At 42.4% G+C, this 26,545-nt stretch overlaps 1 protein-coding gene across 1 annotated transcript in view; it reads right to left on the bottom strand.

The window, feature by feature from the left end:
• Nucleotides 1–6,992: 6,992 nt before the first annotated feature.
• Nucleotides 6,993–26,545, bottom strand: part of LOC124612584 (trophoblast glycoprotein-like) — an 81,262-nt gene continuing 61,709 nt past the window's right edge. The window contains exon 4 of the mRNA XM_047140869.1: nt 6,993–9,184. Coding sequence (XP_046996825.1) covers nt 8,834–9,184 — 351 coding nt within the window. The 3' untranslated portion in view covers nt 6,993–8,833. The remainder of the gene's footprint in view (nt 9,185–26,545) is intronic.

The following is a 26,545-nucleotide window of genomic DNA, read 5'->3' as shown; positions in this document are numbered from 1 at the left end:
AGGGTCGACTATCAGGGTCACCCTGTTTCTATGAATTTTTTGTGTTAGGAATTTTTACCGACAATTGTTTACAGGGTCAGGGCAAGACTGATCAACTATTAATATTTCTACATCAGTCCCCCTTTGACATCCTGCACTGTACATGGGTAGGTATGAATTGTTGTCTGGATATTGTGGTGTAACCTGTTGCTTCTATGGAAAACATGTTCCACTTCTAACGAAAGATGTTTGTGCAAACTGGAAACATTGTTTAGGTAGTTGTTAAATGTAAAACATCCCACTGTGCATGCTCTGGTTTGCAATATGTGCAGATTTGGTGTAAAAATTGCCAGGTCGGAACACTGACAAGGTGCAACAGCATTTAATTGTCTCCACCCGCTGTGGAGAACCTCTAATGCTTGGGCTTCGTAACTTGGCAGTGCATTGGAAGTCAAGGAGCAATGGATGGGGGCTATAATGTCAACACCAGAACAACTGAAGAAAACATAAAAAACTGTCGTTCTGTAATATCATATCAGTACAAGAATACATGTTGTGATTTATTTCAAGCTACAGGTTAAGAGAGATATGTTCGCCCACAGCTGCAACTGCAGTTGTCTATTGGAAAGATTGCATTTATGCCACAGAAGAGTTATTGCAAAAGTGACTATGTCATTTTAGTAGCTTGAACAGATGAGAATTCTCTTTCAGCACCCATCCAATGCATAAGGTGTAGTAGTCACACATACTGTATAGTGACACCGCATAGCAAGTTCACTACATCGGATACCGTCAAGAATGGTGACCGCAAGTTATATGTAATGTGAAAGTTCCCACACATATCAGCTGGATAACAGATCATGTGGGGGGTGAAAAACAGAACCACTTCTGTCCCACTCCAGTATCTCCTGAGTAACAGGTGAAATGTATCTGCAGCCATAATCACCACATTGCACAATGGCATGTGATATGCCTACAAAATAAAATGTCTTTGGTCTGCTTCATAATTTCTGTGTATAGATAACACAAAAGATTATGCACATTTGATATTAATTTGTGCATTACATCATTATCTGTTGCAGTTCAGAAATAAAGATCAGTTGTCTAGGGGGTGTAACATCTGCCTTGTTTAATTGTCTCATGTGCAGTATCTTGCTCAAGAATATCTGAGTGCAGGTATCTGAAACTCATTCTGTAGTTTCTTTCTCTTTGTGTCAATAATAATGGGTGATCTATGTGCAGGTATCTGAAACTAATTCTGTAGTTGCTTTCTCTTTATGCCATTAAAATGAGTGCAAAAATAATCAACTTCAATGTGTTATTTAGAACTGCTCACTTAATTTCTCAAAATAAAATGGTTTAAAATGGTGGAGGAAAGGTAAGGTAATCATGTTGTGCATTTAGAGATGGTCCTGCAAATGTGCACATTGAGGAGAAGCAGGTTCGATGAATTTGTTTTGGAAAACAGTCTCTTGAGAGGCAGTTAGTCAGGTATGGAATTTCTTTAGGAATCACAGATAGTGCTCACACAGAAAGTCAGCTTCTACATGTGTGCATATCAGAGAGAGAACAGTTTTTTTTATCATGTCATTATTTGCAACGGAACTTCAACTTTTTTTTGGTTCAGTGTGGAATCCAAACCACATTGTGGTCATTAACATTCACTAAAAGAATTCGAGCACAATCTGCACAGAAATTTGAGGGAGCAAAGACTTGTATTGTTGGTGGATTTTGTGGATTTAGAAACACAAGTAATACTTGAAAATGTACTTTCTAGCACTTTCAAAACTTACATGTTCATTCGAAACAGGAAAAATTGAGGTCTAAAATTGTTTTGACTCATGGCCACACACAGCTGCCTGCTTGTCAAGACATTTTGGAATTTTAGAAGGGAAGTTTTGGAAAAGCTTTCTCATTGTACCCAATGACTGTTGTCTCTGCCAGCACCAAAAGAAATGACTTACCTCTCAATGTTTTGCAGATAAAATGTGCTGAAACATAACTCCTGAGTGGCAGAAATAGCAAGCTGAGGAATTCAATGCAGGGGGGAGGAAGGAGAGGGGGACTTATTTACTCTACAAAACTACCTGAAAAGTAATTGTGGCAGTAGGACAATATACATATATCATGTGTCTGTGGGTCTCGAAACAATTTTGGCCAGTCCTGTACTGTTACTCACTGAAAGAGCACAGGGGGCAGAAGTTGGCGTCCACTATTGTGATCCTGTGCCATATTATCAAAGTTGAGATGGTTTGCCCTTGCCTTCCTGCAGTCTGTTGTGAAGTGTCAGGTGTCTGTATGTATTGTGTGGATGACTGATGGGTTCTTGTACTGTATAATCATTATGTTGCTGTGTACAAAAAGTCAAGGAAGGGTGAAATCTGAAGTTACCACATAGCCCATATCTCCTAAATAGCACCAAGACTGCTGAACTTTATGTCTTCATGCAGTTGACACATCACCATCAACAATGTTACATGCCCTCACTCTGTAATGGTTCAAACATCAACAGCCAAGACTGCAGCCAACCAACCAAAACCAGGTTGAAGTTACAGGCCAATAGACTAGTAGTTGAGAAGCATCAGTTGATGTGCCTTCTGCAACGGACACTTCCACGTGAGGGACATCACGTGAATCACCATTGTACAGTATGAGTGACTGACCTTTACACTGCCCCAAACCATCGACCCCCCTCCAGATGTTTTGACATGGCCTCATTGAAGAGTGCCTTTAGCAACTGTCAGCATGTGGAAATTGGATTTAAACTGGCAGGACCAACCCATTAGAAAGTCATCACAGCTGGGTCATCTGATGACACACAGCCTATGTCAGTCATTGCTACCCAAGCACAGGAACATTGCCCCACTGCTACACCATCATCTTGCAGCTGTCAGCCACCATCTGTCATCCATCAGCAGGCTGTGGTAGCTGGGCCATCACTACCATCCACGGGAAACACCTGTGTCGGCATGCTTGAGCAAAAATGGCAATGTTTGCAGATGATACAAGTATTTTGATCAATGGTCCCAACTCTGCAATGCTAGATACAGTTGTAACAGCCAACAACAAAGAGCACAAATGATTCACAGAAAATAGCCTAACCCTAAATTTTTCAAAAACTATCATTATACAGTTTCAGACAGTAAATAAAAAGCTCCAAGTTCCCAAAATGGAGATCAACAACCAAAATTTTATGAAACCACAGATCAAAATTCCTAGGCATCTAGATAGACAACCAGCTAAGATGGACAGAGCGAACTGATCACCTGGTCAAAACACGTAGCACAGCATGTTTTGCCCTGAGAGCTATTTCTCACGTTGTTAACAGAGAAATAATGCTTTTGTCAAATTTTGCCTATTTCCATTCTATACTCTCCTAAGGTATTATCTTTTGGGGAAATGCTACAGGGGTTGAAAGATTCTTCAAACTACAAAAATGAGCAGTGAGGTTGTTATGTGGGGTCTCTAACAGAACATCCTGCAGAGGTCTCTTTAAGATTCTCAGGATATTTACTGTTAAAAATCAGTATATATACTCACTGATGATGTTTGTAGACAGCAACAATGAATTATTCCACAAAAACTGTGGCGTTCACAAGTGTAACATAATACAGGGGAAAAATTTCCACCAAAGGTCTGTAACTCTGACAAAAGTCCATAGGGTCAGTAATAAAAGTATATAGCAAACTTCCCACCAGTATAAAAAAGGAAACTGATAACATACAGATATTCAAAAGGAAACTAAAAACATTCTTCAGAGTACAAACTTACAAAATGAATGAATTCCTAGAGTAATAAGGCATCCTTTTGAGTAGAAATAGAGGAAAGAAAATCTTTACTTATGTCATGAAGACAAAATTGTGTACTTCTGATATAAATTGTAGTGACAAAGTGTAAATATATTTATATCGTAGTTAAAATGTGTATTACCATTTATTCTTCACTATTAGGTATTCACTTGAATGCACTTATGTGATGAAGATAAAATTTTTGTATTTTAATTTAAATCATAATAAAAAATGTAAATTTCATTGTTTATTTGTGGCATTGGGATAAAAATGTTTACATTCAGCTATTTTAAGCATTTACTTGAACTTATACCACTGAAATGCAGGTTGCAATATTGTCCACAATTAATTGTTCATAGAAAATAACTATTTGTATGATAGATGAAATGCTGACAATTTTTTATTATTTCACGTAACTTGTTCTGTATTACTAGTACACCCTTTATACAATATCTAATCAACAGGACCAAATAAAAAACAACTCAAATCACCTCTTGTTGTCTGCAGCCTGTCTATTTCAGATGTGCTGAATCATGTGTGGTTGTGTCCATCAATAAAGTGTCCTATCAACTGATTGGCTGTCTCCTTCACCCACTCCATCACCAACCCCCAGCAGAGAACCACTTGCCCACTCTTACCCTGCAGTAAATCCATGCTACAAGTCCATGTGATGCTGTGGAAAGGTCTGATACATAACTTATGATACTGGCTGAAGTATGGTGTTCGGAACTGTATGCCACCACTTCTCCTACCATTGTATCCAAACACTGGCGATGGGACTGCCTTCCCTCTGACTAGGTTTTGGACCAACAGCTCCACTGTTGAGCATCATAACACATGTTTGTGATAATGAGCTACAATACGTGATGTATGTATGTTTATACAGGACGAATCACCCAAGTAGTGCACCTGTTTTATTTCGTAAATTGTTCAAAATATTTTAACGAGATTTTCAGCATTTTTATAGTACACAGAGGGGCACATACGTTTGTTACATGTTTAATCCACTTAACTCAGTTGTCAGCTGATACATTGAAGCAGTATTTTTTAAAATGGGTTGATATACTTTTTTAATGGCATTCAAAAACTCTTGAAAAGATGAGTACAGTAATACTGGTGCTGAAACTTTTCACAAAAATAACCAAAAAATGAAAGATAGAAAGACAAGCTGGTGAGAATTGGCTATTGTGGTGTAAACACTGCCATGTACGGCTCTTTTGTCAGCATGTATTGTTGTCTCAAGCCTTTTGGCTGTTGACTTGTTTCCACAAAATCTGTTCACTGAAACATGTTTGTTGCACATCACACATTTGGAATAGTTTTCCTAAGCCCCTTCTGATGTGTAGAAGCTACCTATCATTTCAGTTACAACAATCATAAGTGACTTATATCTATTTCATACAAATTAGGGCCAAGAGGAATCATGTTTAATAGTTAGTAGCTTAAGCCTGTCTTTGTGCTGCATATAAAGATGGAGTCTGACATGAGAGCCTCACTTGGCAGTTTATGCTCTTTGCTAGTCATTGGGGTTCAGTTCAAAGCTGGACTCATCACTGAAGACAATTCTATCGCAGTCAATGAGATTCTGCGTAAAAGATGTGTCTGGAGACACCCAGGAGAGTGGTGGGATGCTGATCTGACAGGCATCCACCATACAGTCTGACAACCATCAGTGATGGTCTGAGGTGCCATTTCTTTCATAGCAAGACACCCTCAGTTGTCACCTGCGGCACCCTTAATCACAGTGGTATGTCAACAATAATCTACTTCCCATTTTGTTGCTCTTCATGGCAAGCCATCCTGGGCTTACATTCCAGCAAGACAATGCCCACCTGTACATGGTGAGTGTTTCTACTGATTGTTTTCATGCTTGCCAAACCCTGCCTTGACTAACAAGATCTCTAGATCTGTCCCCAACTGAGAACATTTGGAGCATTATGGGGAGGGCCCTTCAATCAGCTCGGGATTCTAACAATCTGATGTGCCAATTGGACAAGATATGGTATGATATCACTCAAGAAGCCATCCAGATACTCTAATCAATAACGGTAAGCCAACAAACTTCTTGCTTAAGGGCCAGAGGTAGATAACACATTATTGACTTGTTCAATTTGTGAAGTACTTTCTCATGAATAAATAACCCAATTTTTCTGAAATTTTAATCATTTGTATGTCTGTAGATGTACATCACATCTACCCATTTCCTCCCTTTTCAGGTAATTTCTTCATGGTGCATCACTTTATTTCTTTTTCTTTTTGTAGAGTGCATCACATGCCAAAAACCTCGTTTCCATATCTTGAACAGTTCACAAAATTAAAGGACATACAAGCATTAGGCTATGCACACACTAGATTCCACAATAACTGATGTGCGTATTTTTAAAGTGGGGTGTAGTGGTGGAGGAATTGGGTGAGAACCGCCATAAATATGGTAAATGTTGACCAAGATTTGCTGTCAGATTGGAAATTTACACCTGACGCGTAAACACACGGCATTTTTCCTGGCTTGTTGGACACTTAGCATTTTTTCTCGCCAAACTTAGAGGCACTGATGTATAGAAATTTATTGACTATTTGTCACTGCAAAATTAGGACCAGATATGGAGTGACAGAGTGCAATTATGTGCATGTGATTCTCAAGACAGGTTAAAAAATCAAAATGACAATGAAGAGCATGCGTTATTGACATAATCATGTAATGAAACAGGAAAATTGGGAAAACCATTTCAAGTTAGAAAGGAAACAGACTTAAAATGCAAACTACTTTGAGATCACACATTGGAATGCAACATAGACAAATCGTTTGGTGTAACATTGTGTTTTTAAAATTTTATCATTATTATTTTTAAAAGTAAGAGAAGGAAATGACATGTTTTGCATTTGACATCTAATTTCATTTGTTTTAGTAACAAAACTGGACTAATCACTTTTAGCTACAAAAAACTGAACAAATCATTCATATAATTAAGATAAATATCACTTGTTCATTTTCCTTGTAATACATGTGAAATTCTTATTGTAGGAAAAATCTTTAAACCTGTAGCAACTGTTACAATCCTACTGTTTAATTTCTCTAAATTACATTTGAAAACAGTGCAAACAATATATAATATAGGATAAAAGAAAGAGGAACTAACAATAATTTATGTACTTAAAAAAAAAAAAAAAGTGCCTGTGGATACAAAACATTCACAGCTATAGTCGACCTTTTTTTCACAGTCATCGTCATCATCATCATCATCATCATCATCACCATCATCATCATATTGTTATTATTATTATTATTGTTATTACTAATTTCTTGTTTAGTGTAAATAATTTGTAGGCTATACTGATCATGGTTAAGCTATGCATCAACATCTGTAAAAGCATGTAATTCTTGTATTTCAGTTCATAACAGATTAGTTAAAAAATGGTAAAACACATGTCTGGAAACCAGAAGGTCATGGGATCCTGGCCAGATGACAGAAACTTTTAGCCTGCCTTCAATCTAGAATTCGCCTCACAATGCCGTGAGTAGGCACCAGGAAAGAAACATAGTTAGGATTCAGCGTGTTACACTACAGGTTCCCTTTACCCAGCTGAATAGCTGGAGTAGATAGGGATACGCAAGTTGTCAAAATGGTGTCCAATTGAAAGACATGCACCTGCCCATTCAGCCACATGAAGTAATTATTATTATTATTATTGTCTTTTTAAAAAGTGTTCTAGTCAGTAAGCCCATTATTGCGAGTGATTCCTCGTATGCTACAGTGGCACTCTAGATAGTGCCAGATTATGAGGGGCAACCAAATAAGAACCGAACACCCACCACAATGGGACCATGGAAGGGTGCCACTCAAAAGTAAGAACCATGCACATTAAGACATTGACCCCACTGAGAGACAAGATGATCAGTTTCTGTGTCATAGAATGCAGTTGGCAGCTGGCAGATCCACAATGACTCTTGCATTTTCTCATCTAATTGAAACTGACATCCATGCATGTCTTACTTCAGGTTGCCATCAATGTGAAAATCACATCTGGGCTGTACAGATGTTGCTGCAGTGTTTCGCAACCAGATCAATGAAGTGTAGCCTTCATACAGTTGGCAGTGTAAGTGCGACCATTATTGTGCAACAGGCGATTCTGTCTGAGAACATTCCTGGGCGTTTTGACTTCATGGCACATCACAGTTTCTGCAAAGTGTTTTCATAGTGCTGTGCACTGATTGTGGTTCTGCAGTTGAGGAACTCGGCAACCAGAGGGCCCCGAGAGGTGAGGAAGGAGGTCGTAATGACTTTACTTTGTGCCATCATCTTGAGCCCGAGGGCAAATGGCAAAGCCACCACTCTAGACTTTTCACATTTCCCCTGCTAAATAAATCCAAAACTGTTCACACAAGTCCTGGTAAGGTTACAATGATCTGCAACTGCAGGGGCCCTGTGCTCATCGAGTACTTTGACCGTGGGACCACGATCGAGGCATAGCGCTATGAAGACAATTACAGAGACTGTGACCTGCCATAAAGTCAAAACGCCCAGGAATGCCGTCAGACAGCATCATCGTGTTGCACGATAATTCCGACCCACACATTGCCAATCAGACAAAGGCTACAATTCAGTGATTTGGTTGGGAAACACTGCAGCAGTCTCTGTACAGCCCAGATCTTCCAACGTGTGTTTTTTACATCATTGGCGACCTAAAGAAAGACATGCGTGGATGTCCCGTTTTATTTAGTTGAGGAAGTGTAAGAGCAGGTGTGGTCTATCTGTCGGTGGCCAACTGCATGCTACAAAACAGGAACTGATCGTCTTGTCTCCCAGTGGGAATGTCTTAACACGTGTACTGATTACTTTTGAATGGAACCATTCCATGGTCCCATTGTGACTGGTGTTCGGTTTTAATTTGGCAGCCCACTATAGATAATGGGAACGGCAGAGGATACTAAAATAGTTTTATAACAACTTGGAAACTCTGCCTCCTAACGAATCAGTCTCCTCAACTCTGTTCGTATTTCGAGTGATACATAAAATCCATTCACAGTCCGAGGAGGCTGTTAAGTTGTACACGAACTACGGTAAATATTAGGCGTCCACGCTGCCACGGATGAAGAAGCGGCGGTAGGGCACGCCGGTGCTCGCGCCTTTTCCGTAGCGCCAGCGCCAGAGGCAGGCCAGGGCAGTTACGACGGAGACGATGGCGACGACGCACCAGAGGACGACCAGAAGGCTCGGCGGCCGGCGCAGGCGGCTGGCGCGAGCGGCGTCGCACAGCAGTCGGGGCGCCGCCGCGCTGTAGCGCATGCGCTGCCGCAGCTGGCGGCAGTGCGGCCCCGCCGAAGGGTTCCCGCGCGTGTCCAGCTCGGCGGACGGAGCCGTGTCCGACAGTACCTCGAGAGCCGCTTCCGGCACCGATGTCAGGCTGCAGTGGCGCACCTACCGGAACAGGGTGCTTGTTTATTTATCGTATGGTGAAAAGGTTTTAAATTGTAAGACATTTCCAGGGGCAGATGTGGACTCTGACCACAATCTATTGGTTATGAACTGTAGATTAAAACTGAAGAAACTGCAGAAAGGTGGGATTTTAAGGAGATGGGACCTGGATAAACTGAAAGAACCAGAGGTTGTACAGAGTTTCAGGGAGAGCATAAGGGAACAATTGACAGGAATGGCGGAAAGAAATACAGTAAAAGAAGAATGGGCAGCTTTGAGGAATGAAACAGTGAAGGCAGTAGAGGATCAAGTAGGTAAAAAGACGAGGGCTAGTAGAAATCCTTGGGTAACAGAAGTGATACTGAATTTAATTGATGAAAGGAGAAAATACAAAAATACAGTAAGTGAAGCAGGCAAAAAGGAATACAAACGTCTCAAAAATGAGATCGACAGGAAGCACAAAATGGCTAAGCAGGGATGGCTAGAGGACAAATGTAAGGATGTAGAGGCTTATCTCACGAGGGGTAAGATAGATACTGCCTACAGGAAAATTAAAGAGACCTTTGGAGAACAGAGAACCACTTGCATGAATATCAAGAGCTCAGATGGAAACTCAGTTCTAAGCAAAGACGGGAAAGCAGAAAGGTGGAAGGAGTATATAGAGGGTCTATACAAGGGCGATGTACTTGAGGACAATATTATGGAAATGGAAGAGGATGTAGATGAAATGGGAGATATGATACTGCGTGAAGAGTTTGACAGAGCACTGAAAGACCTAAGTCTAAACAAGGCCCCGGGAGTAGACAACATTCCATTAGAACTACTGACAGCCTTGGGAGAGTCAGTCCTAGCAAAACTCTACCATCTGATGAGCAAGATGTATGAGACAGGCGAAATTCCCTCAGACTTCAAGAAGAATACAATAATTCCAATCCCAAAGAAAGCAGGTGTTGACAGATGTGAAAATTACCGAACTATCAGTTTAATAAGTCACAGCTGCAAAATACGCGAATTCTTTACAGACGAATGGAAAAACTTGGAGAAGCCGACGTCGGGGAAGATCAGTTTGGATTCCGTAGAAATGTTGGAACACGTGAGGCAATGCTGACCCTACAACTTATCTTAGAAGAAATATTAAGGAAAGGCAAACCTACGTTTCTAGCATTTGTAGACTTAGAGAAAGCTTTTGACAATGTTGACTGGAATACTCTCTTTCAAATTCTGAAGGCGGCAGGAGTAAAATACAGGGAGCGAAAGGCTATTTACAATTTGTACAGAAACCAGATGGCAGTTATAAGAGTCTAGGGGCATAAACGGGAAGCTGTGGTTGGGAAGGGAGTGAGACAGGGTTGTAACCTCTCCCTGATGCTATTCAATTTGCATATTGAGCAAGCAGTAAAGGAAACAAAAGAAAATTCGGAGCAGGTATTAAAATCCATGGAGAAGAAATAAAAACTTTGAGGTTCGCCGATGACATTGTAATTCTGTCAGAGACAGCAAAGGACTTTGGAAGAGCAGTTGAACGGAATGGATAGTGTCTTGAAAGGAGGGTATAAGATGAACATCAACAAAAGCAAAACGAGGATAATGGAATGTAGTCGAATTAAGTCGGGTGATGCTGAGGGAATTAGATTAGGAAGTGGGACACTTAAAGTAGTACAGGAGTTTTGCTATTTGGGGAGCAAAATAACTGATGATGGTCGAAGTAGAGAGGATATAAAAAGTACACTGGCAATGGCAAGGAACGCGTTTCTGAAGAAGAGAAATTTGTTAACATCGAGTATAGATTTAAGTGTCAGGAAGTCGTTTCTGAAAGTATTTGTATGGAGTGTAGCCATGTATGGAAGTGAAAGATGGACGATAAATAGTTTGGACAAGAAGAGAATAGAAGCTTTCGAAATGTGGTGCTGCAGAAGAATGCTGAAGATTAGATGGGTAGATCACATAACTAATGAGGAGGTACTGAATAGAATTGAGGAGAAGAAGAGTTTGTGGCACAACATGACTAGAAGAAGGGATCGGTTGGTAGGACATGTTCTGAGGCATCAAGGTATCACCAATTTAGTACTGGAGGGCAGCGTGGAGGGTAAAAATCGTAGAGGGAGACCAAGAGATGAATACCCTAAGCAGATTCAGAAGGATGTAGGCTGCAGAAGGTACTGGGAGATGAAGAAGCTTGCACAGGATAGAGTAGCATGGAGAGCTGCATCAAACCAGTCTCAGGACTGAAGACCACAACAACAACAACAACAACAACAACAACAACACATGGTGAAAAGAATTACAAATAAACAGCATCTGTGGACAAATGTGCACAATCACAAGTGAGTACAATCTTACGTCTCCAGATCTACTTCCACGACCCATTCGATAAGTTCATCCTATGAAGCACGTAGCCAGCATTTTGTCAAAGAGTGGGTCCAATGCAGCATTATGCTTGTTTAATACCTCTAATAACGTTTTTAACACCACCTGTCGCAGTTACTGCGTTTAATCCCACGTACACGGCCGCGCTGTGTTCACGGGACCTAGACGTGGTAGAGAAGACCTTAAATAGACTCATGCTTTTCATTTCATTCGAAAACACATTTATTTATTAATTCTATGTACTTCGACTCAGTCTTCTAATACACTACTGGCCATTAAAATTGCTACACCAAGAAGAAATGCAGATGATAACTCGGAATTCATTGGACAAATATATTATACTAGAACTGACATGTGATTACATTTTCACGCAATATGGGTGCATAGGTCCTGAGAAATCAGTACCCACAATAACCACCTCTGGCCGTAATAACGGCCTTGATACGCCTGGGCGTTGAGTCAAACAGAGCTTGGATGGCGTGTACAAGTACAGCTGCCCATGCAGCTTCAACACAATACCACAGTTCATCAAGAGTAGTGATTGGCGTATTGTGACGAGCCAGTTGCTCGGCCACCATTGACCAGACGTTTTCAATTGGTGAGAGATCTGGAGACTTTATTGGCCAGGGCAGCAGTCGAACATTTTCTGTATCCAGAAAGGCCCGTACAGGACCTGCAACATGCGGTCGTGCATTATTCTGCTGAAATGTAGTGTTTCGCAGGGATCGAATGAAGGGCAGAGCCACAGGTCGTAGCACATCTGAAATGTAACGTCCACTATTCAAAGTGCCGTCAATGCGAACGAGAGGTGACCGAGACGTGTAACCAGTGGCACCCCATACCATCACGCCAGGTGATACGCCAGTATGGCGATGATGAATACACGCTTCCAATGTGCGTTCACCGCGATGTCGCCAAACACGGATGCGACCATCATGATGCTGTAAAGAGAACCTGGATTCATCCGAAAAAATGACATTTTGCCATCCGCGCACCCAGGTTTGTCATTGAGTACACCATCGCAGGCGCTCCTGTCTGTTAAAAAAAAAAATGGTTCAAATGGCTCTGAGCACTATGGAACTTAACTTCTAAGGTCATCAGTCCCCTAGAACTTAGAACTAATTAAATCTAACTAACCGAAGGACATCACACACATCCATGCCCGAGGCAGGATTCGAACCTGCGACCGTAGGGGTCACGTGGTTCCGGACTGTAGCGCCTTTAACCGCTTGGCCACCCCGGCCAGCGCTCCTGTCTGTGATGCAGCATCAAGGGTAACTGCAGCCATAGTGTCCGAGCTGATAGTCCATGCTGCTGCGAACGTCGTCGAACTGTTCGTGCAGGTGGTTGTTGTCTTGCAAACGTCGCCATCTGTTGACTCAGGGATCGAGAAGTGGCTGCACGATCCGTTACAGCCATGCGGATAAGATGCCTGTCATCTCGACTGCTAGTGATACGAGACCGTTGGGATCCAGCACACGGTTCCGTATTTCCCTCCTGTACCCACCGATTCCATATTCTGCTAACAGTCATTGGATCTCGACCAACGCGAGCAGCAATGTCGCGATACGATAAACCGCAATCGCGATAGGCTACAATCGGACCTTTATCAATGTCGGAAACGTGATGGTACGCATTTCTCCTTCTTACATGAGGCATCACAACAACGTTTCACCAGGCAACGCCGGTCAGCTGTTGTTTGTGTGTGAGAAGTCGGTTGGAAACTTTCCTCATGTCAACAACTTGTAGGTGTCGCCACCGGCCTCAACCTTGTGTGAATGCTCTGAAAAGCTAATCATTTGCATATCACAGCATCTTCTTCCTGTCGATTAAATTTCGCGTCTGTAGCACGTCATCTTCGTGGTGTAGCAATTTTAATGGCCAGTAGTGTATAAGTAGAGATATAGGTAGAGGCGACAGCCGACAGTAGTATCGATAGTTCAGGCGTATCGATGGCCTTGTCGACTATCTATAGTGCATATTCCTTTTTCGTTGTATGATTGAAAATAAGAATGTAAGTGCGATCAAAAGTTTCCGTCCGGAGGCCGTACAGTCCAGAACTGGTATGCCACTCAGGAAAAATCACCGTGGGCGTTGAGGCAGTCGTCCCTGAAAACCGTGTCCTGCTGCGTCGGTAAGTCCGTAACTGCTGCTGCACATCCTCTTCCGGCAGGAATAGTCGACCCTTCAAGACTTTTTTTAAGGGACCAAAGGCGTGATAATCGTGAGAGGAGCGATGAGGTCAAAAGGACGGCCACTCGACTGTGTTCCACTTGCCGTAACTTCTGCGTTATCACATTTGCGATGTGTGGACGGCATTATCATGAACAGTAGCACCCCTTGTCAGACCCTTCCACGACGGCGGCTTTCGACAGACATGCTGACCCATACTCATTCCTCGTTCTCCAGTTTGAACGCGTTTGTTATAACGCCGCCATAGTTAACGTTTCGGCATTTACTGCACATACGTTGGAAAGGCAGTAATGCCACACTGATCTCTTGCCTTCATGTCGGTGCTCATATACCCACATCGGAGTCACACTACGTTGCATATACGCTGTAGCAACACGCTCAAACGAAAACTCTCCTTATCTTTCAGTTTCACTACACGGCTACTTGGTTATGTGTAATTTAAGTTATACAATATAGCACTGAAGATGGTCACTCAGTGACAGAAAATCGATTTTGCAATAGTAAAAAATATACGACCAATGCTGTCTCTCTTTTCAAGTATACCTGTTTCCTGGTCGTAGTGCACAAGACAACATGGAGTCGCCAATCAATAATTTCATTTAGATGATACGGGAGCCCCGGACCCCATGCCTTTACACCAGGCACAGTTGGGCAACGCTAATCAAAAAGTTAATTTCACTAATCGTTAATCCGTTACCAAAAAATTTAACTTCGTTGAACGTTAAAGTGTTACATTACAGAAGATTTATCCGAAGTTACCGTTAATTTTTAATCATTGACTCGGAATGGTAAACTTTATATTGTGGGTACAGTGCACTGAGCTATGGAATCAAACGCATTACCGTTGCTTAAATGAAAATTTATGGTTGGCAGTCCGCCCCAATAGCTGAGTGGTCAGCGTGACGGATTGCAGTCCTACGGGCTCGGGTTCGATTCCCGGCTGGCTCGGGGATTTTATCCGCTCAGAGACTGGGTGTTGTGTTGTCTTCATCATAATTTCATCCCCATCCGGCGCGCAGGTCGCCCAATGTGGCGTCGAATGTGATAAGACCTGCACCAAGGCCGCCGGACCTGGCCCATAAGGGGCCTCCCGGCCAATGACACCAAAAGCTCATCTCCATTTTATGGTTGGCAAAGTTTAGATAGAACATCTAAGATAAAAAGAGCAGTTTAATTATTTAATAATTTACTTTTATAATTATTTAGTTATCAACAATAAATCACTGGAGAATCAAAATACGGGAGAATAAGGTAGTATTTGATTCTCGGTGCATATTTCCTTTAATAAGATGTTGCTTTAATCGATTACGCTCACAACGATGCGTCTGCCCAGAATTCTACTCGAAACTGAACTTCAGTTATCAATCTCAAATGACTTCGATTGCTGGCCGGAGTGGCCGAACGGTTCTAGGCGCTGCAGTCTGGAACCGCGCGACCGCTACGGTCGCAGGTTCGAATCCTGCCTTGGGCATGGATATGTGTGATGTCCTTAGGTTAGTTAGGTTTAAGTAGTTCTAAGTTCTAGGGGACTGATGACCTCAGAAGTTAAGTCCCATAGTGCTCAGAGCCATTTGAACCATTTTTTTGCTCACAGCGATTTGAACCATTTGACTTCGATTCTGCGACTTGTGAAAGAACAAAGTCTACTATACATTGGTCCACACTAGCTTGGGACACACCGCTGCCATTGCTGCAACGCCAAAAGACTCTCCTGTTTCTCTGTCGTATTCTTTTAACTGGATTACTGTTACTGGCTCCGCTGTAGATATCTGAATGTCCAACACTGATGTATCTTTTGAGTTTCCTCGACCAGACCCCGCATTCACTGTTTCTTCAAACGTACTGTGATTTTTATGTTCTCGTTATGTGTTGCTTCAAGTTGTTAAGGCTGGAAATGTGAGTCCCGCCTGTTGATAATTTAGGCAAGCACAGACTACAATCGCAAAGTATTTGTTCTCCCGATATGGTTACAAAGTTAACGTAATCTTTTAAGTGCGGCGATGGATTTTCATTGGTTGTAGAGCTAGAATCAGATTCTATGATTTAGTTTCCACAGTCAGTGCATTGACAAAAATTAGTTATCATCCCGCACTCAGTAAACAAACAACAATAAACAGCCAACACCTATAATTATTCCCATTCGCGGTGGCGCATCCAGGATTTTGTTTTGGGAGGGGCTTGACCCAACTGAGCGTAATCTTTCTGAAGGTAAAGATAATAGCCTAAAAAACACACTTTTTTGCTAATTTAACGCATAACGAGTCTCCTCGGATAACGCTTTGCAAATTCTTCAATGACTTCGACAGGTTGTAGGCAGGCTTGACCCAACTGCTAGATATATCTCGGTGAATTTTCCACAAAATACCGCCTTATTACGTTTTATAGCTGCAGTACATTTTGTTCTACGTGTTTTAAGTTTTCTGGTAATATTACTGTCTGTGAATTTACTCTTGCACAAATCAGTTAAGTGATGACATGACGTGATCGATGGACACAAATAATGCAAGGGAGCCCTCAGCTTCATTCACTTCTAAATATTCTTTCACGGTTTTGAAAGGTATTTTCGTTTGTTGACAATGGTGCTGCCGCTGCCCTGTGTTTTTTTTTACGTCACTGTGGCTTATTATTGCGCAGAACACGCTGACAGAATATTATGGCAAAATTTACATGCTCTTGTGTCATCGCCTTGAATTCTTTCTAGCCAGCCTGCAAATTTACTATCGCGTAGCGACTCTGTACGAAATTTTTGGGCCTACTGTCCCATTACTTTACATATGTTTAGCACTAATACAACAGCAACTCATTTAAGAACACTACATTACCATCGGCACTACAGATATGCACTGTGCATGAAATTGCTGATTTATTAATACTAGAGGACATAACAAAACGGGTGCATAAGAATACGGCCACAAAACAACACGGGAACGAAGACAAAATACTGTGTCTTAGAAATGTTTAGGTGATATATATTTAAGAGCTACTAGACTTCAGCAAATTAAATAGAGCTATTTGCTGTATCTAGAATCGATCAACTGATTTTAAAAATAATTTTACCATGAACCAATCCAATCTTTTTAAAGTCCACCATAATTCACAGCAGCCAGTAGATGCAAAATCTGCACACTAGACAGATACTGAAAAACACCAAATTTATTGTGAAAAACCAATAACTTCGCAATACTGATCCAGAGTCCAGTCCACAGCCACCAACACCACACCGACCAAAAGATCAACGAACGCAACCTAATAAAAAGTCACAAATTCGACTAATCGTGTTTGTATGTATTTCATTAAGTACGTACAAAATAATCGGAAAGATGTACCTGCTGGACGTTGAGTCGACAATGATAAGTCACCGACATTGTTTCCAGGTAATACTGGCTCATTTTCTCTCGATTCTACCTCTTCTTTCTTCCTTTTCAGTAAAGAAAAACGAACGAAGATGTCCTTGTCTATGTTTCGATGAAAACTAGTCACATAAGCACGTTCTTAAAGAAATGCAAAATTTGAAAACATACTACGCCTACTTTAAATGGATTACGTAATAAGTGATGGAAATTGTACTGTAGGTAGTATAGTACTAAGACAGTAGGATAGTATCAAGTTTAATTTGAGATTTGTCATGGGTGGACCCAGATGCTTTTTTTTGGGGGGGTGGGCGGACTGAGCCTCTTAGCCCCCCCTCCCCGCCCCCTCCCCGCGCCAATGAATCCGCTACTGCTCACTCGCACTCGATTGTTTGCATTGATCGCGCACACTCCGTCGTAGTCACACTCCTACATGACACGAACTTGTCAGAACATGATTTTCGCGGGCGGTGCTGCGTCATTTTTGCCATAAATAGTAGATATCTGATTAACGGACTATGAGAAATTTAACGGAAATTAAAGAGTGGGTTAACGTTTTTCAAAATTAATTTAAAGGTTTAAAAGTTCAGCAATGATACCACGTCTGACCAAAGAGCACGCCGGACGCTGCTAGAGCTGTACTGTCGCCTTGCCGGACGCCAAGCAGTTTGCCAACAGTACTACTTGCGTTAAATTAGATTTATGTTCTGCATTGGGAGTACTAAGGTGTCTACGCACTTGTCCATAAAGGAAAAAGTGGAGAATCACTCGTTCAATTCCGAATGTACTTTTACTACCTTTAAAAGACAAGCAAAGGCCCTAATATACCTTCGCTCTATTATGAGCCGGTACAACATTTATTGGAACGTCATTACAACACCAGCTACAAAGACAATACGATGAATTTGTTTTTTGTAGAATGACGGTGAACGCAGCCATTAGAGAATAAAACTGAGTTCAGGGTAAGTAGAGTAGTGAAAAAAATCTTTTATTGTTGGCCTCACAAATTATTTGAATTCTTTAGGTACCTTAATGCAAGAGGAGAATCATTTGGTAACACATGTGACGGACAAGATATATGCTATCAAACAGAAGATAATCTTGTGGAAAAATCACCTTCAAGTTCCTGATGTGAAACACTTCCCATAACTCAAGATAGTCATATGTGGATCGGGCATGACCGAATATTTTTCAGTAATCGAAATACACTGCATAGCCAAGGAAACTGGTACACCTATCTAACGTCGTGTGCGGGCCCCGCGAGCACGTAGAAGTGCCACAAGACGACATGGAATGGACTCGACTAATGTCTGAAGGGAACTGACACCATGAAACATGCAGGGTTGTCGTTAAATCCGTAAGAGTACGAGGGATGGAGATCTCTTCTGAACAGCACTTTGCAAGGCATAGCAGATAGCTCAACAATGTTCATGTCTGGGGGGTTTAGTAGCCAGCAGAAGAAGTGTTTAAACTGAGAAGAGTGTTCCTGGAGCCACTCTGTTGCAGTTCTGGACGTGGGGTGTCGCATTGTACTGCTGGAATTGCCCATGTCCGTCGGAATGCACAATGAATATGAATGGATGCAGGTGATCAGATAGGATGCTTACGTGCCTGTCAGCTCTCAGAGTCGTATCTAGGTGTATCAGGGGTCCCATATCACTCCAACCGCATACGCCGCACACCATTACAGACCCCCCACCAGCTTGAACAGGCCCCTATGCTGACATGCAGGGTCCATGGATTTATGAGGTTGTCTCCATACCCGTACACGTCCATCCGCTCAATACGATTTGAAATGAGACTCATCCGACGAGGCAACATGTTTCTGTCTTCAGTAGCCCAATGTCGGTGTTAACGCGGCCAGGTGAGGCGTAACGCTTTGTGTCGTGCAGTCATTAAGGGTAAACGAGTGGGCCTTCGGCTCCGAAAGTCCTTATCGATGATGTTTCGTAGAAAGTTTCGCCCGCTGATACTTGTTGGTGGCCGAGCATAGAAATCTACAGCAATTTGCGGAAGGGTTGCACTTACGTCACGTTGAACGATTCTCTACAGTCGTGGTTGGTCCCGTTCTTGCAGGATCTTTTTCCGGCCGCAACGATGTCGGATTTGATATTTTACCGGATTCCTGATATTCACGATACACTCGTGAAATGATCGTACGGGAAAATCCCCACTTCATCGCTACTTCAGAGATGCTGCGTCCCATCGCTCGTGCGCCGACTATAACACCACGTTCAAACTCACTTGAATATTGATAACCAGCCGTTGTAGCAGTAGTACCCGATCTAACAACTGCGGCAGACACTTGTCTTATATATGCCCTGCCGACCGCAGCGCCGTATTCTGCCTGTTTACATATCTCTGTATTTGAATAGCATGCCTGCACCAGTTTCTTTGGCGCTTCAGTGTATTTCATCAAGAGTTCTCAAAGAAATTCCAAAACATTGCGCGCAAAAAACAAATTTCGATTTATTAGCAAGAAAATTTTCTCTTTTCGCTGCTCATGTACATCGTTTCTTCTGACTTGAGGTGATGGACGTACGGTCGAGCACCCAGCTAAACAACCAAACAACCTGCTTGTCCAATTGAGGAATTTACAAGACTTTTATAAAATGTTACTCCACGAGCCACATGCTGGGGTGCACAGACAAGCCACTAAAGTTAATTCAGTATTTGATGAAGTGCCGGAAACAATTTAATCTGCGTAACTCATGTGTTCAACTGTTTCATGAACGATATTTCCGGACATATTACATATTCTAAAATCGAAATATGTATAAGTTTGTAAACATCACAACGTAATGTTAAATTCCTATCTGTAAAGCTTTTTATAGTCCTGCTATTGGCACTACTTATTATTTTTATTTAATCAAGTAATAAGTTATTACTTTGGCAGTAAAATAGAAAGTGGAAAGTAGACAGATATGATAAAATCCTGCTTATAAAAGTGTGCTGTGATATTCACCTCTGAGAAGTAGCTGCACCGAGTTGCAAACACCTCTTGCTAAGGTTCCCGCGTGTGTAGCCTTCAGCGTGTAGCCGTTACACGCACAGCTTCTCGGAATAGCGCAGTGGTGGGGGAAGCGCCGGCCGAGTAGCCGAGCGGTTCTAGGCCCTACAGTCTGGAACCGTGCGACCGCTTCGGTCGCAGGTTCGAGTCCTGCCTCGGGCATGGATGTGAGTGATGTCATTAGGTTAGTTAGGTTTAAGTAGTTCTAAGTTCTAGGGGACTGATGCCCTCAGAAGTTATGTCCCATAGTGCTCAGAGCCATTTTTGGTGGGGGAAGCCGAAAAGCTGAGCAGACTCGATCGCACTTGGAGAGCGCTCTGGGAGCGCACATGTTGCCCAGGGGTGCTTTATACGTCAAAGAGGAGACCCAGTAACGATATGGTGGACTGACTGTAAGGAGGCACCTCTGTCACAATTTTCAGAACTAACCTAACCCCATTTGTCAAGTAGATAACCACATGTGCATTGACAGGTTCCAGTCCAGATCAAGGTCCTCCATTGACTTCTGGGGAAATCGAATCCTTGTATCTATATGGAAGGATCCTCAACTGATGTTTCTTGACTATTGATGATTGCTGTTACTGGATTCTCCATGAATGGTTGACACTGAAAGTGGACCCAACAAGGTTGTTTGCTGTGCGCCACGACATTACCTTGTAGTCAAGTGTTGGTATTCTGCTTGTGCAAATCCCGACGAAAGGGTAGCTGAGGGCTGAGGATTCTTCTAAATTTTGTTGTGAACCTTCAGCGTAACTTCTGATGATCTTTGAGCTGGAGGTGGGATATTGCTGAGACCAAGAAGTCATAGGGTATTTGTACTCTGAGAATATCCCGTAAGTATCTGGATTGCTTGATTGAATTGCACAGTAATGTACTTAGTGTGACCACTATTGATGTAGATCAAACAGCAGCATTCAGCAACAGAGTATGATAGGATTAAGGTCGTAGATCATAAAACATGAACATTATCTCACAACGAGGTACGTTGCTTCACGTCCGTAGGGATGGGCGTGCGCAGAAATTTCTGCCAGAGGGAGCAAAATTCTAAAACTGACACTTTTTATGTGACTAATTAGAATAGTGTGAAAAACGTGACGTCCCACAAGAATTATAGCTGAGAATAAGAACATAAAACGTATTGTATCTCAAATAATTGACAGTCGTCCCCTTAGTACACTGACGGCAAAAAATCGCAACACCAAAAAGTAATGTACAGTAATGAAATTTCTGGAATACGTTTGCCTAGGTAACATTTATTAACATCGCAAGACCACAGGTTAATCTAAATGCGAGATAAGCCATTGTAAATGTGAAATTCTGGTGCATTAATCGGCGTAACGGCCAAAATGTTGAAAGTAATCATGCAAATTTGCATGCATTGTGTTGTGAACGCGCTGGATTTCAGTTTGCAGAATGGATTTCAATGCCTGTTGCACTTGGTCGGTCAATACAGGGACTGTTAATGATGTTTGTGGATAACGCTTCAGTTTTCATCCGATGACGTCTTATATGTGATCGACGGGAGACAGGAATGCTGATCGAACGGCAACATGTCGACACTCTAGGGCATGTTGGGTCACAACAGCGCTACATGTGAGCGAGCGTTATCCACTTGTAAAACGCCCCATGAATGCTGTTCATGAGTGACAGTGCAACAGGATGAGTGACCAAAGTGACGTGGTATAACGACGAGAATGCTCCTGCTGTCACATGAAATTGCTCCCCAAATCATAACTCCAGGTTAGGTTCAGTGTATCTGGCTTGCAGACAGGTAGGTTGCAGACCCTCAGCTAGCTTCCTTCTAACCAACACTCGACCATCACTGGCACCGAGCAGAACCAGCTTTTATCAGAAAACACAACAGATCTCCACACTGCCCTCGCTTGACACCACTGAGGTCGCAAATATGCTGTGATATTTGGAGTCAGTGGAATGCAAGCTACAGGGCGTCTGTCTCGGAGCTATTCTTGAAGTAAACGATTTGTAACAGTTCGTCGTGCCAACTACTACTCAGATTGCTGCTGCAGGTGCTGTACTATGCGACAGAGCCATACGTTGAACGTGATGGTCCTTCCTGTAAGTAATGCCACATGGCCGTTCGCAGCCCGTTCTTCTTGCGACCGTACATTTTGTTGACTACTGCTGCCAAAGTCATGTGCAGTGGCTACATTCCTGCCAAGTCTTTCTGCAGTGCCGTACGAGGAACATCCAGCTTCTCGTAGCCCGATTACACGACTTCGTTCAAATTCAGTGAGGTGTTGATAAAGGCACCTTTGTCACCTTAAAGGCATTCTTGATCGACATCCCATAAGTGACTAAAGGTCACAATAGTCACTTCTTGTATTTAACGCAAACCTGATTTGCATCCTCGTAGTGGTCCTACTAGCGCCACTCTTATGCGGCTGGCACGAAATTTGAATGGAGATCATCATCAGATGTAGAAACACGCCTACCAACTTAGTTCATGTCACACAACTCCTTCTTGGTGTTAAGAATTTTTGCGTCAGTGTATGTACGCTAGGAATTTTCACGCAGTGGTGTTGGACCAACTCCTTTCTCCAGCTCGGAAAGTGCTATAGGAGCAAGTGACAGAGGGAAGACTGAGGACACTATTTCGATACGGTTCTGTAAAGGTTCGCAGCCACACTGGATGCGAAAGAGCATCCAAACCGCCGTTGTACCAAGGAATCAGCAAAATTTCGTGTGGACAATGTGGCTACCAAAAAGCCCAAGGGTGTACACTTATTGATAAAGTCACAGTATTTCTTGTGTTACTCAATATTGTTAGACTTGCCCTCCAGTAGAGTCGCAGGCAGTCATTAGTATAAGTTCCTGAGAATAAAACATCTATACTCAGTAATTTTGATGGCTTATTAACAGCAATATCGATTTTCGATCACATAATGATGATCTTCAGTGCTTTAGCGTAAAAATTAAAGCTCGTGTCTAGTTAATAGCAGTAACAGAAGCTATGATCGTTTCATAGCTTCTGTTACTGCTAATAGCTAGACACCAGTGCCAATAAACTTTAATTTGTACGCTAAAGCACTGAAGATGATCATTATGTGATGGAAAATCGATTTTGCTGTTAATAAATAATCAAAATTACGGCCAATGCTGACCTTCCTTCTAATTTTATTTATCATATGGTCGTTGTGCACACAGCACTCAATGGAGTCGCCAATCAACCTATACTCAAATCACTCACCTCATGCCGATAATTGCGGACACTTAGGTCAGTAGGTATGATCTTTAATTACCTGCACAGGATCTACGGCTGGTGCTAAGAAAGCAACAATGGTGAGACCGAACTGTCTGAAAAGACCTCTCGGCCATAGGACATACAAGAAGACAGAAGATCCTTTTCCAGGCCCAGAAGTTATCATAATTGGACCATCTCTGCACATCCGGAGGGATAAGCGAGCGAAGTGTGAACAGGATGCTAACTTAGTAACAGGGTGTGGGGGAACGTGGTGGTTTCTGCAAAACAGGAAAATAAATTACTAAAAAGTTATAAAACTGAAAAATAGAGCAATAGACATGGACGGTGAATAGTCTGTTATCGTAGCACTACGTACTAAACATACTACCAGATCAAGCAAGCGGCGCCGCCTCATGTTTCCGGCAACTGTTTATAGGTAAATGTTTGAGGGCAGGATGGCAGTTGGTGCTGTTGGGATGGGATAAGAGAGCTGCAACAGCCAGTTTGATCGAATGATGTTTAGACCTCATATTACTGTGGTGAAAGCTTAGTGGCAGATTGGAGATAGGCACAAAATATTAAACGAACTACTGAACGAAACAAAGGGAGATGCTATTCACACATTTACTTCTTTTCTTTTTGCCAACAAATCGCATCGGTACGAATTGTTTCGTTGTTGTTGTAAGTCCTCCTGCGTACACCCATCCAATAAAAAATACACCACGTACGTAGAGCTTGTTGGGCTCCTCGATATGCTGTAGTTCTCCTTTTCAAAGAAGAAAGATGACAGTAAGCTGGAACATAACTTTTATGAACATAGAATCAATTGTATGTTTCTATTAAGTAATCCCATCAGTGATTACCCTTTTGCAGCATGGCGTCTTAATTTTGTAGCGCACAAAAGACCTATGAAAACAGAGACATCGAAAGTTGGAAACGATCGAGAGGGGGGTGGGTAGCTGAAAAGGCTCTAGCCTAGAGTGCCACACTCAGTAGATCTGGTCCTGAATTTAGGGAAACACTGAGATTGATGATGGTAGTTAAAAGCTTGTCCTTCTATTGTTTATAGACCATGACAACTGCCACGAAACACAGCTCTGTAGATCTGGTGTCTATTTAGATCTGTGGAAACGGCGGTTACCGGTGTCGTTTTGTTGACGTTTAAAGACATTTATTTTATTTAACAGCATTAGCGTAGTTTTAAATTCTGTACATGTTTTTTTATTCGGTGCTTGTTATTTGCTTTGTGCTCCACACCTACCATTTTTCATGCGTCGTTAACAGTGACACAGGGAAAACAGTGTCCAAAGTTTACAAAAGTTTATTGACGAAAGAGAGAAACGTCTGCTTCGATGATAATAACAAAATCATGATTACAGTGTCTGACAGGTATGAAGTCTTGACAGTATGGTGATTCCAGAGTCTGACAAAGTAACACAATTAGCATCTTTATAGGCAAATACACTTGTACGGAAAATATTCTAAGTCCGAATATGCTGTAAATAGTCTTCACGGGTTTGCCGCCGGATCACGCTGTGCAAATACCACTTTATATTTTCTCGGAGCACTTGTCCGACTTCTTCAAGTGGTTCAACCTTGCTGGTGGCTAGGTACGACTGACGGTATCCGCACGTCGACGACCAGTTTCTAGAACACGCACGCGAAGAATGCGCAGCCGCGGAAATCGCGCATGCGCAATGATTTGCCATATACAAACTCCCTCTGAGGAAAATCTTAGAGCGGCTCTCCTGCGCGTGCGCTGTACACTGCGTTTGTCAACAGTACTGCCGGACGTTACTCACCAACGGCCGTACCAGGCCAATATTATGACAGGCCCGTTATCGAAGGACCTTAATTTTCGCGTCGTGATTTAATAGCAGCCAATGCAGGGAGGCTGTGCTCAGTTGAAATCCCGTATCCTTGTTCATGAGATTATGGGCTGTACGGATATATATTGCTTCCTTAATGAAGCAGTCCCAGAAAGATGAAGCCGGGGATAAAACTTCTGTCTCTTCATAAATCATACGATGTCCTGTATTCAGACAGTGTCCCGCAGTTGTCGTCTTTTCCGGTTGACGAAGGCGTTTATGACGCTGATGTTCATCGCAGCGTTCTTGTACTGTGTGGCATGTCTGCCCTATATACGCTGCCCCACACTGAGAAGGAATCTTGTACACACTACATTTCCTCGGGCCAAGGTCATCCTTAACTGAACCCAACAGGTTTCTCAGTTTTGCAGATGGTTGAAAAACACACTTAATTCCATATCTTCCGAGGATGGCACCAAAATATGGCAAAAAGGCCAAAGTTGTGGGTCTCTTCTGCTCCATAGATTGAACTCGCCTGGGCCTGAATGCATTACGTATCTGTCTCTCAGAATAACCATTTTGTCTTAAAATGTTGTATTTCACTTGATAGGCTCACAGGATCAGATACCTCATGTGCTGTATGAACTAACGTACGTCGGCCGGCGTGGCCAAGCGGTTCTAGGCGCTACAGTCTGGAACCGCGCGACCGCTACGGTCGTAGGTTCGAATCCTGCCTCGGGCATGGATGTGTGTGATGTCCTTAGGTTAGTTAGGTTTCAGTAGTTCTAAGTTCTAGGGGACTGATGACCTCAGAAGTTAAGTCCCATGGTGCTCAGAGCCATTTGAGCCGAACTAACGTACGTAATGCACTACCGCATTGTGCAGGATGATGGCAGCTTGTGGCCTGCAGATATAGATCTGTATGTGTTGGCTTGAGGTAGACACTGTGTTCCAAGGTTCCATCTGCTTTCCTTCGAAACAAGACATCAATAAAAGGTAAAGTACCATCTTTTTCCACTCCCATTGCGAAGTTTATGTTCGGATGGAGCGAATTCAGATTCTGAAGAAACGTAGGTAGTGTATCAAGTCCACGTGGCCCCATCACAAATGTATCATCCACATACTGCAGAAAACAAGAGGGTTTGAGAGTGGCTGACTGTAGTGGATTTCTTCGAAGTCCTCCATAAAATAATTGGCCACCACAGGAGACAGAGGGCTTCCCATGGCGACACCGTCCACTTGTTCGAAATATTGTGCATGAAATAAGAAGTATGTTGAAGTAAGCACGTGTTTAAATAATTCTACTATGTCCTCTTCAAACTTGTTGCTAGTGAGCTCCAAAGAGTCCTGCTAGGGCAAACCCTTGAAGACTATTTTCAACACATCCGCCGGGAAAGCTTGAAGAGTCACATCCGAATATGCTGTCCTAAATAA

Source organism: Schistocerca americana, chromosome 4 (genome assembly GCF_021461395.2).
Source record: "Schistocerca americana isolate TAMUIC-IGC-003095 chromosome 4, iqSchAmer2.1, whole genome shotgun sequence".
Lineage (NCBI taxonomy): Eukaryota > Metazoa > Arthropoda > Insecta > Orthoptera > Acrididae > Schistocerca > Schistocerca americana.
Note: the sequence above shows the minus strand (reverse complement) of the source record. Positions and strands in the feature narration are given on the sequence as shown.